This window comes from Tachysurus fulvidraco, chromosome 10 (genome assembly GCF_022655615.1).
Source record: "Tachysurus fulvidraco isolate hzauxx_2018 chromosome 10, HZAU_PFXX_2.0, whole genome shotgun sequence".
Lineage (NCBI taxonomy): Eukaryota > Metazoa > Chordata > Actinopteri > Siluriformes > Bagridae > Tachysurus > Tachysurus fulvidraco.
Window position 1 is genome coordinate 8275067 of NC_062527.1, and position 17663 is coordinate 8292729.

The window sequence follows — 17663 nt, forward strand, 5'->3', positions numbered from 1 at the left end:
CAATAAGGCCATGTGTTTATTTCTCTTGCTGGTGCTCTGCACACTAAATGCCTTCTACAATCAAGTAAATAATTACAAACTTATGCAACCTCCTCACACATAGTAAGTGAAGGTCAAAATGCAAACTGAAGGCTGACAGCCAAACAATATCAAATACAACAGGGAAGTAGATACAAAACAACAACCAGGAAAACCCCACTTCAAAATGGAGATAATGATAGTCCAATTGTCCAAACCAACTAACTTCTAGCACTAATGGGGTCTTGGACTGTTTTACAATATGAAATATATAGCAAACTGAATCAAAGTAAATGTGCCAAGAAAATACAATCAAGAATTGTAATGTATTTTAGATACAACTTAATATTTTTTTTTAAGTAAAAATGATACCCAGTTACCATTTGCTAAGATATTAAAGGTGCAAAAATGAAAACACTATCAGTATTAAAGTTTCATCTCCCTTTCCAAATGACCTTTTTACGAATATAATAACTCTTTAGTGGTGTTCTGTATAAATGTCTCATATTTATTCTGCTGTTCTCCCGTTCTGCTGTTAACGTTCTACTGAGATTGGCTTCATGGAAACACGCTGTAGGTTCACAAAGTTGACTGATGTGTTTAAAAGTCTTAATAATATGTCTGATGTACTTGTTTGTTTCTTTTAGGTGAAAATTACAGGCTGCAACACAACGATTACACAGAGCAACTACATGCAGCACCTACCTTCCCTCATCCTTTTGACCCTGGCGGGGTTGTGTCTTTCAGCAGCTCTCCCACCAACAGCTGCTCCAATTTTCACTAAGCCGTTCGTGGTCATATGGAACGCTCCCATCTACAGATGCAACGAACTGCAGGTCTCCCTGGACTTGGGTGTGTTTCAGACCATCACCACACCAGCCAAAGTCCCGAATCAAACATTGACTCTTTTCTACAAAAATCGATTAGGGAGATTTCCTTATACAGATCTTAAAACTCTGACACAGTACAATGGAGGCATTCCCCAGAAAGGAGACCTAAATGCCAGTCTGCAGAAAGCCAAAAAAGAGTTCAACCAGTATGTTCCATCATCTGTACCTGGTCTGGCTGTGCTTGACTGGGAGGAGTGGTTTCCTTTGTTTGACAGAAATTCAGATTTAAGAGAGATCTATAAATCACTGTCCATAAACTACACCCTTCAGCAGAATCCATCCCTTACAAGCAAACAAGTTACACTGAACGCCAAGGAACAATTTGATAAAGCTGCCAGAAGTTTCATGGAAGAAACATTAAAGTTAGGAATCTCACAAAGACCAAATTTCCTCTGGGGCTATTATTTGTATCCTGACTGCTACAACTATGATTTTGAGCAACCAAACTATACAGGTAGATGCTCTGAGACAACAACACAGCTGAATAATGAACTTCACTGGCTGTGGAAGGCAAGCACTGCCTTCTTTCCATCAGCATACCTGCCTGCTTCTATAAGTACAACCCAGAAAACAGTGCTCTTCATCCGAAATCAGGTTCTAGAGGCTATGAGAGTGGCAGATTTGCCTCAGCAGCCCTACACTACTCCTATTTATTTGTACCTGCGACCTCTTTTGCAAGGGCAGAAGGAGCAATACATGAAAGAGGCAAGAATTTTTCTACATTGAAATTTCTGTCAATTTCTTTTAATAGAAATCTTAAAAATTACTGATGCAAAATTGTAATGTTTGTGTCATTTTGGCTCTCCACAGGTTGACCTGATTTGGAGTATTGGCGAGAGTGCAGCTCTGGGGGCTGCTGGATGTGTGTTATGGGGATCTAGTTATGATTTTAATAACAAGGTAGTATTTATTATGTTATCTTTATCTACTGTAACTAAGTGCATCTTAGCATTCCATAAAAATATTAGGATGGAAACTGCAAGACCCCAAATTGTAAGGATGATATTTAGAAAAGGTGTTTACACAATAATGCTATACAAACAGATATTGGTCCAAAAATATTTTTTTTATCATTGAATTCTTTTAAATTCAATCAAAAACAAGTAGTGTTAGAAATAATGGTAACTTGGACCTAAGATATTTTTATATTGTAAATTTCCTGATGCGGATGTGTTGGAATGCATATGAGATCTCAGTCTCAGACACAACATTTCAGTGTGGAATACATTCTCTCTCTCTCTCTCTCTCTCTCTCTCTCTCTCTCTCTCTCGCTCTCTCTCTCTCTCTCTCTCTCTCTCTCTCTCTCTCTCTCTCTCTCTCTCTCTCTCTCTCTCTCTCTCTCTCTCTCTCTCTCTGTCAAGCTGTATAGATATCCAGACCTGATTGATTCAGCATAATGATTGTTCCTTTTGGAGCATTCTGCACTTGTTATTTGCCCTCTGCTGCTGTTGATGGCCCCATATGAATATACTACTTTAATTTTGATTGATGGTGTAATCTCGAGCCTCATTCTGAACATTCTTTTCAATAATAACTAATATAATGTAACTATCACTTTTATCCATTGTCACCCACTCAAGGATATATTCCCTTTTGTGTCTGGTTTCTTTCTCATATTGAGAATATATTCGAAGAGCAATATTCCTTACAGGTGTGTGAAGTTTACCTCTTCTTCTCCCAGACTCCACCGTCCATTCACAAACCGACACTTGACCAAATATATACATAAAAAAAAGGTCATGAAATAAAGCTGTAGTGAGTTTGTCCGCAGCCATGCAAAGGGGTCCCTGGCTACAAAATGTTCTTATGTACCATAGTAATTTGCCAACTTATTACACATCTCTGCTATATCACTGTTATCAGAAAGACTTGATTAATGACTCATTGACCTTTCACAAGAATCTGCTTCACTCTTATGGACTTGGAGCCATTCCTCCAGCATTATAATTAACTAATTAATGTCTAACTTCTCTTTTCATTTAGGCATCATGTGAAGCCCTTTCTACCTACATGTCTAACACACTAAATAAATACATCATCAACGTTACAACTGCGACGGAACTGTGTAGTGACCTGCTGTGTCAAGGGAATGGGCGCTGTGTCCGTAAAAGCTATGACTCAGATGACTACCTACACCTCAACATAAAAAGCTTTAATATACAGAAGATTGATGGGATGTATAAAGTCTTTGGGAAAGTTTCTAACGCTGACCTCACTGCCTGGGCTGACAAGTTTACCTGTCAGTGCTACGAGGACAAGAAATGCAGAGCTCAAATTCCCTCTGGATTTGAGAATAGGGAGAGAAGTGTCACTGGCCTCCTGACAGTACTGCTTACTGCATATCTACTAGGTGAATTGATATAGTATCTGAGAAAGATACCCTTTTTTTGTTGAATGAAATGAGGAAATAAATATTCCTGAAAATTCAATTCAGCATCTTGAGAAAAATTCATTCCTCCTGTCCAAAATACTGCAATTATAAATGCCTGCATTCCACTGATTTCCTATGATGTTTCACCTTTATAAGATTTCATATTCCTTTATTGCAACAAACAAACAAACAAACAAACAAACAAACAAATGAAAATATACAATAATAATAATAATAATAATAATAATAATAATAATAATAATAATAATAATAATAATAATAATGTACATCCAGTTACAATTGCCAAGCAGCTATCTTAACACTAGAGTGTGTTGTGAGGCTCTAGATGACAATGTAATGCCATTTTCAATTCATGAAGGATATGGACAGTACATACATTAAAAAGACTGCTTCACTCTTATTTTGGAAAAGCTCCTACAGCCATGTCGTCTAACCTTTACCTGTGTACATCGCAAATTCTATACCTTGACTCGTTTAGCATGCGTGAGCTAAAATCTCATAGGAAGAATTTGAAGAAAGACTGGCTAAAGAAGGGCTTAGATGCAGAATAACATCATATAATGTTAAAATTGTTACTTTTTTCACCTATATATTGTGCCCTTTCTAAGAAAGATACGAATATCATTCTAGCTTCAAATAAAAAAAAAGGACATGATTTATATTTAGATCTTTTTAATGTAAATGAATTAATTTGCTTAATGTGTTATCATGTGATGCTCATCTTAGAACAGATTCAGATTCATAGTGTCAGAAAACGGAGGTGTCTTTATGGAGGAAAAACACAGACCCAAACGCAGCGATAGCTAAAAGCATGATTTATTAAATTAAACATAACCCAAAAAGGGGAAAGAAAAGAAATCGGAAAAGAAACAAGACAGAGACACAAAGCAGAGAACAAGAAGACAACACATTGGAATAAAAAGGGAAGACAATTAGAGCCATAAGGAACAGGTTTGCAGAGGCAGTTAGGACTAAAGACTAGGATGAGGCAGACACGTGAACACAAAATGTAAACAAAAACAGATGGCACCAGATATTTTTCCAACAGGTAAAATGTCCGGGCATGATCCCGACACATAATGTCACGAAAGCCTAAATGTTAATTAACACTAAATATTATTTGACAAAATTAGGATTCGGATATTTTATTTGTGCTGTACAGTGGTGTAACATAACTCAAATAATCATTGTTGCAAGGAAAATCTTTGTCTGGAGGGGTATAAAAAACTAGTAAATTGATTATAAATTAAAAATAAATGATAAAATGAAAACTATATTTTTGTTGATGTACATAACTTAAAACAAAAAGTGCTTAATTACATTTACATTTACAGCATTTAGCAGACGCCCTTATCCAGAGCGACGTACTGTACATAAGTGCTTAAATCTCTATCACTGGATACATTAATGCTGGTTCACTAGCTTACGTACTTAAGATACCATGAGTTTAAAACATTGTTCAAGTTCCAATGAAAAAGTGTCAAAGTTTGTGGGGTTTTTTTTTTGCAAAAGATAGGGAAAGAAGTGCTAGTTGACGTGTTTCCTGAATAAGTAAGTCTTCAACCGCCGTTTGAAGATAGCCAGTGACTCAGCTGTCCAGACCTCAAAAGGGAAGTTCATTCCAAAACCTTGGTGTCAGAACAGAGAAGAGTCTTGTAGTATATTTGCCTCTTACCCTGAGAGAGCGTGGAACCAGACGAGCAGTGCTGGTAGATCGGAGGTTGCGGGGTGCAGGGCTTTGAGGTAAGAGGGAGCTGGTCAGTTTTTGGCTTTTTAGGCCAGCATCAGGGTTTTGGATCATTTGCAGAGGACGGATTGCGTTCATAGGTAGACCTGCTAGCAGTGCATTGCAGTAATCCAGTCTAGAAAGGACAAGAGACTGAACAAGTACCTGAGCAGCCTGTGTGGACAAAAATGGCCGAATCCTTCTAATGTTGTAGAGAAGAAACCGACATGAGCGAGTTACATTAGCAACATGAGAGGAAAAGGACAGTTGATTGTCCATAGTTACCCCAAGGTTGTGAGCTGTGGCTGAAGGGGAGAGCAGATCGTTATGCAAGGATATCGCTTGGATATAGCAAGATCATGACCTGGGGATGAATCACCTGGGATGAACAGCAGTTCAGTTTTGCTAGGATTGAGCTTTAACTGATGAGCAGTCATCCATGAAGTTAAATTGGTATGAAATTCTATCAAACTAATAGAAAGTTAAGGCTTATATAACCATGGGAATGTGCAACTCGTTTTAATCATTAAACAGAACACAGATTGCTGTCTGGGTAATGTGTGTTTTAGAGAGTAAAGCCATTCATCAAGGTCAAACGTTTGCACTTTTTCATTTCTTGTAATGAGAATGAAGGTCAATTTGATAAGAAGTTCAACTCAATGGAAAAAAAAAGTAAAAACAAGGAACAAGTAAATTAGGTATGAGGAAAATTGGGTGAACACATGAATGAGTTGAGTTGCATTAACACAGCTTGTTTTCATTTAGCCATGTTTGATTTCCTGACAGGATGTTGTGGTGTTGTGAAATAGAAACGAATCACTCATGACTTATTCACTTTCATTTCATACTATAGTCATTTCTTCCTGTTAGCACCAACATACACACTCATGAGATATCTCCATCCATCCATCCATCCATCCATCCATCCATCCATCCATCCATCCATCCATCCATCCATCCATCCATCCATCCATCCATCCATCCATCCATCCATCCATCCATCCATCCATCCATCCTATACATATTACAGGGTTGAGGGGAACCTGGAGCCTATCATCAGAGACTCAGGGCACAAAACAGTGTACACCCTGGACTGAATGCCAGTCTATTACAGGGCACAATCACACACACTCATTCACACATTACAGATGTCACTTGGCTAACAACACATGTCTTTGGACAGGAGGAGGAAGCCATAGTATTCATCCTCCTCATATACTGTAAGGAAATCCTCGAGACATGGGGAAAACTAACAGACACACGCATAACGGAAGTGGGAATCAAACCCCAGCTCTGGAGGTGCTAACCACCATTGAGTGTATGAATGTGTGTCAATGTGTGTGCACAATGTTAATTGTGTTCATTAATAACTGTTAAATATCACAAAACGTATGTCAGTCAAACACAATAATGATCACGCACACACATACACACACAAATTTTAACCAGGTATGCAATTACAAGCAATGACATCAAAGTATTATCATAAAAACAAATATAACAACCTTTGATAAGATGCTGGAAAGTACATATAATGCTGCAAGTTTTGCACTGAACTGGGGCTGCTTTATTGCTTTATTCAGCTCAGAACAGATTCATTGGTATGTTCAGATGATTATTCTTTAAATTGACACAACTTTAAAACAATTTGGATGTTTTAATGCCTATGTATTGTATGTTGCTGTTCACTGGTTTTAGGGTGCAACAATGCGTCATCCTGGTGAAACAAGACATCGTCTTTACCTGCTCATATTAACGTTTTCTGTAAACTTCCACATCAGCACTGCCTTGTCTCTCCCCCTCACAGCGGCTCCAATCTTTAAAGATACACCTTTTGCAGTCATATGGAATGCACCTACGCAAGTCTGCCAAAACCTCAATATTCCTTTGGACTTTTCTGTCTTTCAAGCAGTGACCACACCAGTCAGTGACCCTAATCAGTTTCTTTTCCTGTTCTACTCCAATCGGCTTGGATTATACCCATACACAGATCCCAGTACAGGGAGTCAGGTTCATGGTGGTATTCCGCAGAAGGGAAACCTGACAGCCAGCCTAGTGAAAGCTCATAATGATATCATCCAGTATATTCCTGAGTTCAGCCCGGGTTTGGCTGTGATTGACTGGGAAGCTTGGCGTCCACTGTGGGCCAGGAATTGGGGCTCCAAAGACATCTATCGGAAGCTTTCCATTCAATATGCAATGGAAAATAATCCACTTCTATCACTCGGTGAGGCTGATTCTATTGCTAAGCAGCAATTTGAGAATGCAGCCAGGGCTTACATGGAGAAAACCATGCAGCTGGGGATCAAACTGCGCCCAAACTACTGCTGGGGATTTTACCTGTTTCCAGATTGTTACAACTATGGATGGGGTAAACCGGGCTACACAGGTGAATGTGCAGCGATTGAGAAAAGCCGTAACGATGAGCTGCTTTGGCTGTGGGAGACTAGTACAGCTTTATTTCCCTCAGTATATTTGCCAATCAGTCTGAGGGAACAACCTGATGCAGCTCTATATGTCAGAGGGCGTGTGAAGGAAGCTGTGAGGGTGTCTGCTCTTCCTAAGTCTCTCTACACGTCACCGATTTATGTGTATTCATGTCCTCTCTTCCGTGATCAGAACAAAATATTTCTGAGTGAGGTAAGCTCTTAGGAACAAATAAGCCAGCGTACATTATGACAATGTACTAGTCCACAGAAATACACAGAAATATTCACTTTCTAGATTTTGTTTAGTACAGAAATCTGTAAAATATCTGCTGAAGGCAGTAAACCCCGATCTCCTGTTGATCTCTTAACATGTTTCTTCTCAGGCAGATCTAATCCATACTATTGGAGAAAGTGCAGCTTTAGGTGCATCAGGTATAGTGTTGTGGGGTGCAAGTGCTGACTACAACAGCAAGGTATGCAAATACAGGATATGTTCAAAATCTAATGTCTGTCTGCCAAACATCTGCTCAAATTTCAGTTGAAATATATTTTATTTCTTATTAGATCTGCTTTATTTAGAACCTTTGCATTGTAACAAACGTTTATTTCTCTTAATAAATAGCATTAAGAGTAAAGTACATACTTAAAGATAAATAACAAAAGAGCATAAATCATTAAATAATTAAATTATTAAAAGAAAATATGGATGAATCTGTCAAATATAAACAGATCCTTTGCTAAACTCAAATCAGGTTCTGAGATTTCTCTTCATGGATAAATAGAGTATTATATATTAATTCATTCATTTCCTACCACTTATCCGAACTTCTCGGGTCATGGGGAGCCTGAGATCGGGTCACGATCTCAGGTGTCATTGGGCATCAAGGCAGGATACACTCTGGATGGAGTGCACACACACACTCATTCACTCATTCACTCACACACTACGGACAATTTTCCAGAGATGCCAATCAACCTACCATGCATGTCTTTGGACCGGGGGAGGAAACCGGAGTACCCGGAGGAAACCCCCAAGGCACAGGGAGAACATGCAAACTCCACACACACAAGGCGGAGGTGGGAATCGAACCCCCAACCCTGGAGGTGTGAGGCGAACGTGCTAACCACTAAGCCACCGTGCTCCACCGAGTATTACATATTATGTAAAATATTTGCTTAAAGGCAAAGAAAAAACATTTTCAAGATTGTTGTTTATTTTATTCTGATTGTAATAGTATTTTAGATTATAAGGGACAAAAAGTTAAAATGGATAAGATAATAAAATCTAGAGTGACACTTTTCTATCTGAGTGCTTTTCATCAGATGTGTAGATTCCAAAATTAAAAACAAAAATGATGGCTTATTTTAATGTGAGATTGATTGATTGATTAATTGGATTTCATTTGCTCTCCCCTCTCCCTTTCAGGCCTCATGTGAAGCACTGGCTGCTTATCTACCCTCTACACTGAACCTTTATGTTTCCAACGTAACTGCAGCTGCAAAACTCTGCAGTCAGACACTGTGCCAAGGCAACGGCCGCTGCGTCCGCCAGAACCCAGACTCAGCAGTCTACCTGCACCTGAACCCAAATAACTTCAGCATTCAGCAGCATGATGGAAAATATGTGGCTGTTGGTGTACCTTCCCAAAGTGATCTTAATGTGTTTGTAAACAGATTTACCTGTCAGTGTTATGCAGGTCGAGTGTGTTCTGCCAACACATCAATTTCAGCACCCAAGACTCCAGTAATAATTCATGTGTGATTTAAAGTCTTCTTGTTACAGTAATTGTATGTCTACTGTAAAATTATGCTGCAATTAAGAATGACAAAGTGATGGTTTGTTATCAAAAATCAATTCAATCAATCAAAAATCTCCTTCAAAATTAGGATTCAGAGCAATTTCAGTATTAGAAGAAGAATTTAATGCCATATGAAGAGATACGTAGATGGGAGGCGCCAGAGAATTTTGATCGCAGGTGCTGAGGGCCAGTTTATTTACAGGGGGAGTTGAGCCATTACAAATAATATTTGCAAAGTAGGTCTTGGACTCATGTTTTGAATCTTTTTTATGTTTTTATTTTATGTAATTAAAGAAGCACTTAAATAAAAAAAAATTATATATATATATATATATATATATATATATATATATATATATATATATATATATATATATATATATCGTTCTTCGAGTATTTATGGCAATAGTGCTAAGTTGCTGTTTTGTGCCACTATCCAATAATCGGAACAATCAACATTTACATTTACAGCTTTTAGCAAACACCCTTATCCAGAGTGACTTACATTTATTTCAAATTATACAACTGAGCAATTGAGGGTTAAGGGGATTGCTCATGGGCAGCTTGGGCAGTGGCAGCTTGGTGGACCTGGGACCTTCCGATCAGTAGTCCAACACCTTAACCACTGAGCTACCACATCCCTCAATCATTCTGTACCTCGGGCTGAAGTATGTTTATATTTATATTTTCACTAGAAGTGAAATCTGAATTAGAATTAAGAGGTCACTTATTTGGCACAAGAAATTGCTCTATTTTTAAAATAAAATGTTACTATGCCTGTGCCAGCAATGTGTATATTATTGCTTTAAAAAATGTTTGGGGATGCTATGGGGGAATATTGTTATTTCTTGGGGATGCTGAAGCTTCTGCTATCTCCTCTCTTGCGCCCCCTATGTTAAATAAAATAAAAACAATCCTACAATCCTAGCCTAAGTGTCTTTCTCAGCATCTCAGCACTGTGTTATATTGCAGTGTTTAAAGTGAACAAAAAAACAAATAAATTAAAATGAATATGTTGTAATGAAGCATAGACACAATAACCATAATTAAGCAAAGCAATGTATTTTATAATGCAATGCAAAGTATTGGTATAGTAAGATTTCATTGAACAATTGCAGAAATAGTACAACTACATAAAATGGCAAAGCGCATGAATAAGTAAATGCTTATGTACGGCGAACAGTTTTTTTCCATTATTTCAAATCAAATGCAATAAACAATGTAAATCACATTGTTTTTTTTTTAACCTGCCACATATATTGACTGTTATCGACCATTAATCCCTCAGTAACAGTAGCAAGCAAGGTCTCTACACGCCCTCTGGTGGACAAAGAGTGAAATGAATAATATCGTAAACACGCTTTTTTCCCCACATGAATCTTTTTTTTTTTTTTTTAATGATTTTTACATTATAACTGTAATATTTTTACCTGTAAAAAACAATTTTGAATCTGCACGTTTCCGTGATTTTACTATATATATATAGTAATATATAGCATAGAGAGCTGAGATTTTAAATCATTTTTTAAAAATATATTCTATTTGGTGCGCATTTATTTATTTAATTTTTAATTGTTATTTTTATTATTATTAGTTGTATTCATTCATTCATTCATTCATTCATTCATTCGTTCGTTCATTTTCTACCGCTTAGATTAGTTGTATTTGTTTCCTTAAATTGCAGCCACCTGAGTATCTGGTGATGTAACAGTGACCCTTCACCCTCCAGGTAACAGGATGTAGTGCTGGATGTCTGATGTTATTGTCTTGGTAAGTGCTCCAGAGTCCCAAAGTAATTGGAGAAAATAGGCTTCACCTGATAGCCAGTGTTTCTGACTGCACTAGTACAGATTATTTGTTTACAGGTGAAAAACCACCTGCTCCTTGGTTTGAACACGGTTTTATGGGTTTATTAGTGTTCAAGTAAAAACGTACAACAAAGCTGTTAAACTTGTTGAGCTTCATGCTAACGGCTGCTTTAACCTTCTGTGCTTAATGAAGTATGTTTTTGTTAACGCACTGAAAACTTAAACAAAGCAGAATTTACAGAAATTTGTGTGAAGAAGGAAAAGAAAAAAGCTTCAGGGTCAATATTAAACCATTTAATCATTTCTGACCAAAAGTACTTTGTCTGTATTAAAAATGTACCTTCTATGCTGGGAGCTACATTTTTGCTGTTCTAAGTTAAATTGAAAAGAAAAATCCTGCAAGTTGATTTAATTAGCCATATAATGACCACTACTGTTTAGAGCTGTTTCTTTTTGACAGGAAAACTTAAACAACCAGGAAATTTCACCAAGCAATCAGTTTTTATGTGTTTAATATTTGGTCAAAATGTTTGTGGACATCTGACCTTCACGCTTGTATGTGCTGTTTCAAAACCCCACTCCAGATTTAGTCCTCTTTGCTGATATAATAAACTTCACTAGATTTGGAGCACCGCTGTGGGAATTCGCTCATTCAGCCACAAGATCGTTAGTGTGAACAGGTACTGAGGTTAAGTGAGGAGGCATTGCATGCAGCTCGTCGTTCCAGTGCATCCCAAAGGTGCCAGACTTGAGTTCTTCCACTTCAGACTTCGCAAACCATGTCTTCATGGGCATCGCTTTGTCCACGCGAGCTTTGTTATACCAGAACACATTTGGGCTTCTTGGATCCAGTGAGGTAAATTATGAGAAATTAAGAAAAGCAAAGACAATTTAGACAATTATTGCTTCCAGCTTTGTGGTAAAACTTAATCCCCACATATGGGAGTAATGTTCAGGTGTCCACATACTATTATGTTCTATTTTATTGAGTTTTTTTCCCCCCATTCAGTTTACACAGTGCAACTACATGCAGCAACTACATGCAGCACCTACCTTCCCTCATCCTTTTGACCATGGCGGGGTTGTGTCTCTCAGCAGCTCTCCCACCAACAGCTGCTCCAATTTTCACTAAGCCGTTCGTGGTCATATGGAACGCTCCCATCTACAGATGCAACGAACTGCAGGTCCCCCTGGACTTGGGTGTGTTTCAGGCCGTCACCACACCTCAGCGTGTGCCCAACCAAGTCCTGAGCCTCATGTATTATAAAAGATTGGGGCTTTTTCCTTACATTGACCTCTACAATTTCACACATTACAATGGTGGCATTCCTCAGAAAGGAAACCTAAATGCCAGTCTGCAAAAAGCAAAGATGGAGTTCAATGAATACATTCCATCATCTGTACCTGGTCTGGCTGTGCTTGACTGGGAGGAGTGGTTTCCTTTGTTTGAAAGAAATTCAGATTTAAGAGAGATCTATAAATCACTGTCCATAAACTACACCCTTCAGCAGAATCCATCCCTTACACGCAAACAAGTTACACTGAACGCCAAGGAACAATTTGATAAAGCTGCCAGAAGTTTCATGGAAGAAACATTAAAGTTAGGAATCTCACAAAGGCCAAATTTCCTCTGGGGTTATTATTTGTATCCTGACTGCTACAACTATGATTTTTTGAACCCAGACTACATGGGGCAATGTCCAAAGAGGGCACATGCATTAAATGATGAACTTCAGTGGCTTTGGCAGACAAGTACTGCATTCTTTCCATCAGCATACATGCCAATTTCTTTAAGCAAAACCAAGAAAGCAGCTCTGTTTGTCCGACACAAGGTGCTAGAAGCAATGAGGGTGGCAGAATTGTCACAACGCCCCTACTCTGCTCCAATTTATTTGTATCTGCAGATTCTTTTGAGGGATCAGAATGACCTGTACAATCATGAAGTGAGTAGACTTTTTATACAGTATGTACAACATGCATAATACATTCATCATGGGCTGCATATCTTCCAAGCATATTTCAGAGACATTTCCTTGTTTACATTTTCTCGCCTCTACAAACAATTTATTGGCTAACTGGTTTGTTCTGTGTAGGTTGATCTGATTCGAAGTATTGGTGAGAGTGCAGCTCTGGGAACTGCTGGATGTGTGCTCTGGGGATCTAGCTATTCTTTTAATGAGAAGGTAAATCTTTGATTTTACAAAGCCTGTTATTGGTTAATTCCAACTGGTTTGCAAATCCTTAAGCCCTATGAAGAAAGGTGAGTGTTGTGGACATATTTGAAAAATCTAAAAATCAAAGTTGTTAGCTTTTATCATGTTTATACTTGGAGTGTTCGCTCTATAATATTGATCTAAATCTCCCACAGGGGTGTTTCTAATTCAATTTTAATTATTTACTAATTTTAAACGTATCCCTAATGATCAAGTCAAAGGTGATTGTGACAAGGTAAAACTCCCTGAGACTATCTTGAGTAGAAACCTTGATAGGAAGCAGATTCAAATGGGAACCCATCCTTATCTGTGTGACACTGGGTAGTGTGATTTATAAATAATGTCTTTTCTATAACCGTGTATTATATGGTTTAAAGGTGTAATTGTTTAAGCAGGAAATGAATTCTTGTTTTAACATGAATTCTATCTTGCTGAAGTTAGACTTGAATGCAGAAATGTTGTAATAGCTGTCCAAAGTCGTCATGGTTTCTGCTATCTAGTACTGTTAAAAACTATAAATAAAAACCTTCACAGAACCACATAACTGCACATCAGCTACAGCTCTGTAGGTGCAGGATAAATACAAGTTACTCTTGGAGGCAAATATTTGTGGAGAGTTTATTTATTACATTTTTCTGTTACATCTTTTATTCACAGTGTATTGGTGCTCTTTTGTGTCATCTTTAAGAGAGAGATGATTTTGATTAGTTGCATATAATCCAAGCTTTCTTTCCAGGCATCATGTGAAGCCCTTTCTACCTACATGTCTAACACACTAAATAAATACATCGTCAACGTTACAACTGCGGCAGAACTGTGTAGTGACCTGCTGTGTCAAGGGAATGGGCGATGTGTCCGTAAAAGCTATGACTCAGATGACTACCTACACCTCAACATAAACAGCTTTAATATACAGAAGATTGATGGGATGTATAAAGTCTTTGGGAAAGTTTCTAAAGCTGACCTCACTGCCTGGGCTGACAAGTTTACCTGTCAGTGCTATGAAGATAAGAAATGTAAAAAATGGTAACTTTTATCCAGCGGCAGAAATATTTAATAATGTAATATGGGGATTTGACATTATTCTGCACTGAAACCTTTTGCTGGTTAATATCATCTTTTCATTTGATAAATATCAGATCACCTTTCAGGAAATTCTTTTCTACAATCTTTGTTTATTCACACAGCTTCCATATTTCTTTGTTATTGCTTGAGAAGGTGCAAATTGTGAAACAGATTTCTGAAACAAACTGTTCTTCTGCCTGTCTATTTCTTTTGGCATGTTAACATATGGCGCACACACACAAACGATGAAGCAGTTTTTGCAAGATTTACATATATAGTGTTTATTTATTGTGTGTGTAATTCCTTAATGCAAAACTGTGAATTAAAGCTGAATGCTTGAAATAAATTGATATGAACTCGAGTGTTGTGTTGTAGAGGCAAACATACAAAGATTGTGTCAGTGTGCAATACTTATGGACCTGACTGTAGCTCATTTTAATACAGGCAGATACCTGATGTGTTTGTAGCAATTGCAGTTACCGTTGCTGAAAATCCCCAACAGATTGTTTGGTCTCAAGCAAATATCATGAGCAGCTATTGATCATAGCTTCTACTGATCATTTTCTACTGAATTTCATCCCTATTGTTTTCTGTAATCAGTGATAAGAATCCTTCAATATTTCATAGCTAAAAGGATACAAACTGCAACCACAGTCCTTGGCCAAATTAAGTCCATGGTTTATCTGGTTTCCACAAACAAATCATTCTTTTTTGACTCTGCCATGTTTTTAAATGACAGGCATCATAAAGAACACGTGCAGTTTACAGTTTGATTCAGGTTTCTTTAATGTGTAAATGGTGTTTAAAGATTATTTGGAACTCACAGGACAGATGATGCCATTGGGTTCATTTGTTGTATGACCACTTTGACTGTAGGTGGCACCAAAGTATCTTACTAATAATTTTTGCTTTTCATTCACTACAGTTTAATCCTGATCTGTATTAATGTTTAGTACAGCAAAAAGCAAGATGCTTATGATCAAAACTGCTGTTGTTTTGTTAAGATTTAATAATGTAGGTCTTATATCATTCCTTTGCACATGGTGCACTAATTTGGGTCCTCGTTTATGATTAAATGGACACAAAAATTAGCATGATTCTGAACAAAAGGCTGCCTAGTGACTGCCTGTGACTGCTCTAGTTCTCAGTTCGAGGGGCTGGTCTACACTACAGGAGCATGACACAAGTGCCTCCTGACACACACAAGACAGCTTTTGCTAATGAAAAGACACTATTACAGTGAATTCATAAAACACAAGCTAATAAAAAACACAGACCTTAAATGATTTAAAACTGCCTATTGATCTAGCGCTGGTTTCACAAGTAGATCCACACCAGAAAAAGAATGACTGCTTCAGAAATTCAATGTGCAACCCTTGACAACACAGGTGTGGGGTGAATTAATATCATTTCACATCTTGATGCCAGAAAACGTCTGGTGCAACGTCAGCTCTAAAATAAATAGAAGCTGGAACGATTAAGCCTAATGCGTTCATGACTGGACTTTGGATTTTGACCAGTCAAATCAAATTCAAGTCAAGTCACAGGGAAAAATGATCATGTTTACTCTATGTGTAAGGCCTTATTTATGATTAAGGTCCTGGATTACAGATTGGGGGTTTAAGCACTAGGGTGGCTTTAGAAAGGCCCTTAACTCTCTATACTCCAAGGGTGTTTTATCATATCATCCCCTAAAATCTTCCAGCTTCATAACAAGCTGGGATATGTGAAGAAACAAATTTTACTCTGCTGTAACGTACATGGGAATGTAGCCATTTTCTTTTACTCTAAAACTTTGAGGCGTTTTTTGCTTATACTTTTTTTTTTTTTGGGGGGGGGGGGGGGGGGGGGGGGGTTATCCTGAAACGTTTTAGACAGTTCAAAACACTTAAGTTTGAAAGAACACTGTGGAAGGACATGAAGAAGACATCTAAATTATATACAACATATTTATCCCCATTCCCATGCCATTCATTGCACATTGTACACATCTGTTTTTATTCTTTTTATTGTTTATTTTCTCTTTACTTATTTATCCTTTTATTGTGCTTTCTATTTTCAATACAAGGAACAGTCGTCAAAAACACATTTCACTACGTTATACCGTGTATGCTTATGTATGATATGTATGAAATTTGGATTTGAATTTGAATGACCTGCTCAGAGCCCTGGTCTCAACCCTACTGAACACTGACTGTACCCCAGGCCTCCAACCCCAACATCGCGTTCTGACCTCACTAATGCTCTTGTGGCTAAATGGACAAATCCCAACATCCATATACTTTGTCTATTTTCTCCAGCTTGATTTAATTAAAGAGTTCTGCTAGGTCACCCTGATAATAATACTCTTAAAATATATTTGCACCATTTGGTATTAGGCCCTTATCCAGAGTGACTTACACTTATCTCATTTATACAACTGGGCAGTGGAGGGCCCTAAAGTGGCAGCTTGGTGGTCTGTGGTGGGATTTGAACTCACTGCCTTTCAAAACGTATGCCAATGAGCTAGCACTGAAAAATGGTCAGTGGTTATATTCCAATTTAAAAAAGGGTCTTAAGTTTAGAAACAGTTTTGTCATAGAAAAGCCTGTAATCTTTAATGGCATTAGTTATTGTCATAGTCATATAGTCATTTAAATACGTGGTATCTTGGGTGATTTTCACACTACACATGTCCCCATCAGGGTTTTTAGACTGACAGTACTCTTACCTAATCTCCTAGTGAACTAGCATGAGGACATATTTTCAGCAATAGAGACTTTAAAAGTAATTCTGAATGGCGTTCCAGATAAGGACATCTACCAAACGTGTTTAATGTACATGTAAATGTAAATATATTAGTCAGTTAGCCCAAAATGTGGAGTTTTCCAAGAAATGTGTTTCTTTGTGTGTCTATATGTACTACATTTTGACTTGAGAATAAAATGAGAACCATCCATCAAAGAAACAGCCGTGAGCTCTGGTGGACACATGGCACTTTCCTTTCTCTGACCTGTAATGCTTCTGAGAGTCATTAAATCATACACTGGCCCATCAAGATCTTAGGGTTCCTGGCTCTTCTGTTCCATATATGAAGTGTGAAATTGATTTGCACTGCTGAGTCCCTTGGGATATTTGTTGTCTGGTGTCTCTTCCACTATCTTTAGTATTAGTGTACTCTGTGGAGAGAATCAAATCTAGCAAGTACCATATATCTAACTTATCATATCTAGCTTATCTCATGTTGGACATATCATTATTACAGAACTTTATTCATGTGTTTGCTGACCAAATGCTCATGATATAAACGGAGCATTTAAAGTGGATCCAATCACTATCAATTT

The 17663-nt window shown here is 37.7% G+C and overlaps 3 protein-coding genes across 9 annotated transcripts; all 3 read left to right on the plus strand.

Annotated features, from left to right (window-relative positions):
- Nucleotides 1–10: 10 nt before the first annotated feature.
- Nucleotides 11–4107, plus strand: LOC113660151 (hyaluronidase PH-20-like). Its single transcript, XM_047819773.1, has 5 exons — nucleotides 11–64; nucleotides 666–1613; nucleotides 1719–1808; nucleotides 2892–3233; nucleotides 4027–4107. The coding sequence occupies exons 1-5, from the start codon at nucleotides 11–13 to the stop codon at nucleotides 4105–4107; spliced, it is 1515 nt and encodes a 504-aa protein (XP_047675729.1).
- An 871-nt stretch (nucleotides 4108–4978) lies between these two features.
- Nucleotides 4979–9416, plus strand: LOC113659933 (hyaluronidase PH-20-like). Of its 2 annotated transcripts, none has more exons than XM_027173033.2 (4): nucleotides 4979–5043; nucleotides 6725–7666; nucleotides 7839–7928; nucleotides 8882–9416. In XM_027173033.2, exons 2-4 carry the CDS (start codon nucleotides 6734–6736, stop codon nucleotides 9215–9217), a joined length of 1359 nt encoding a protein of 452 aa, XP_027028834.2. In that variant the 5' UTR covers nucleotides 4979–5043; nucleotides 6725–6733; the 3' UTR covers nucleotides 9218–9416. The 2 variants fall into 2 exon arrangements, with proteins under 2 accessions (XP_027028834.2, XP_027028835.2); XM_027173034.2 differs by lacking the exon at nucleotides 4979–5043 and adding an exon at nucleotides 5216–5479.
- Nucleotides 9417–10920: 1504 nt separating this feature from the next.
- Nucleotides 10921–14701, plus strand: LOC113659914 (hyaluronidase PH-20-like). Of its 6 annotated transcripts, none has more exons than XM_027172994.2 (5): nucleotides 10940–11024; nucleotides 11684–11918; nucleotides 12072–13005; nucleotides 13156–13245; nucleotides 14012–14701. In XM_027172994.2, the coding sequence occupies exons 2-5, from the start codon at nucleotides 11842–11844 to the stop codon at nucleotides 14303–14305; spliced, it is 1395 nt and encodes a 464-aa protein (XP_027028795.2). In that variant the 5' UTR covers nucleotides 10940–11024; nucleotides 11684–11841; the 3' UTR covers nucleotides 14306–14701. The 6 variants fall into 6 exon arrangements, with proteins under 6 accessions (XP_027028797.2, XP_027028795.2, XP_027028792.2 ...); XM_027172991.2 differs by having other exon boundaries at nucleotides 10943–11024; nucleotides 11647–11918; XM_027172995.2 differs by lacking the exon at nucleotides 10940–11024 and adding an exon at nucleotides 11105–11119 and having other exon boundaries at nucleotides 11647–11918.
- Nucleotides 14702–17663: the final 2962 nt, after the last annotated feature.

Bases quoted from the DNA above. Each gene is read 5' to 3' on its own strand.
- LOC113660151 (XM_047819773.1), top strand. From the start codon at position 11: ATGTGTTTATTTCTCTTGCTGGTGCTCTGCACACTAAATGCCTTCTAC. The intron at 65-665 runs GTAAATAATTAC...TGTTTCTTTTAG, and splicing joins TAAATGCCTTCTACAATCAA to GTGAAAATTACAGGCTGCAA. The intron at 3,234-4,026 runs GTACTGCTTACT...TGCTCATCTTAG, and splicing joins GTGTCACTGGCCTCCTGACA to AACAGATTCAGATTCATAGT.
- LOC113659914 (XM_027172994.2), top strand. From the start codon at position 11,842: ATGTCTTCATGGGCATCGCTTTGTCCACGCGAGCTTTGTTATACCAGA. The intron at 11,919-12,071 runs GTAAATTATGAG...CCCCCCATTCAG, and splicing joins GGCTTCTTGGATCCAGTGAG to TTTACACAGTGCAACTACAT. The intron at 13,246-14,011 runs GTAAATCTTTGA...CTTTCTTTCCAG, and splicing joins GCTATTCTTTTAATGAGAAG to GCATCATGTGAAGCCCTTTC.
- LOC113659933 (XM_027173033.2), top strand. From the start codon at position 6,734: ATGCGTCATCCTGGTGAAACAAGACATCGTCTTTACCTGCTCATATTA. The intron at 7,667-7,838 runs GTAAGCTCTTAG...GTTTCTTCTCAG, and splicing joins ACAAAATATTTCTGAGTGAG to GCAGATCTAATCCATACTAT. The intron at 7,929-8,881 runs GTATGCAAATAC...TCTCCCTTTCAG, and splicing joins GTGCTGACTACAACAGCAAG to GCCTCATGTGAAGCACTGGC.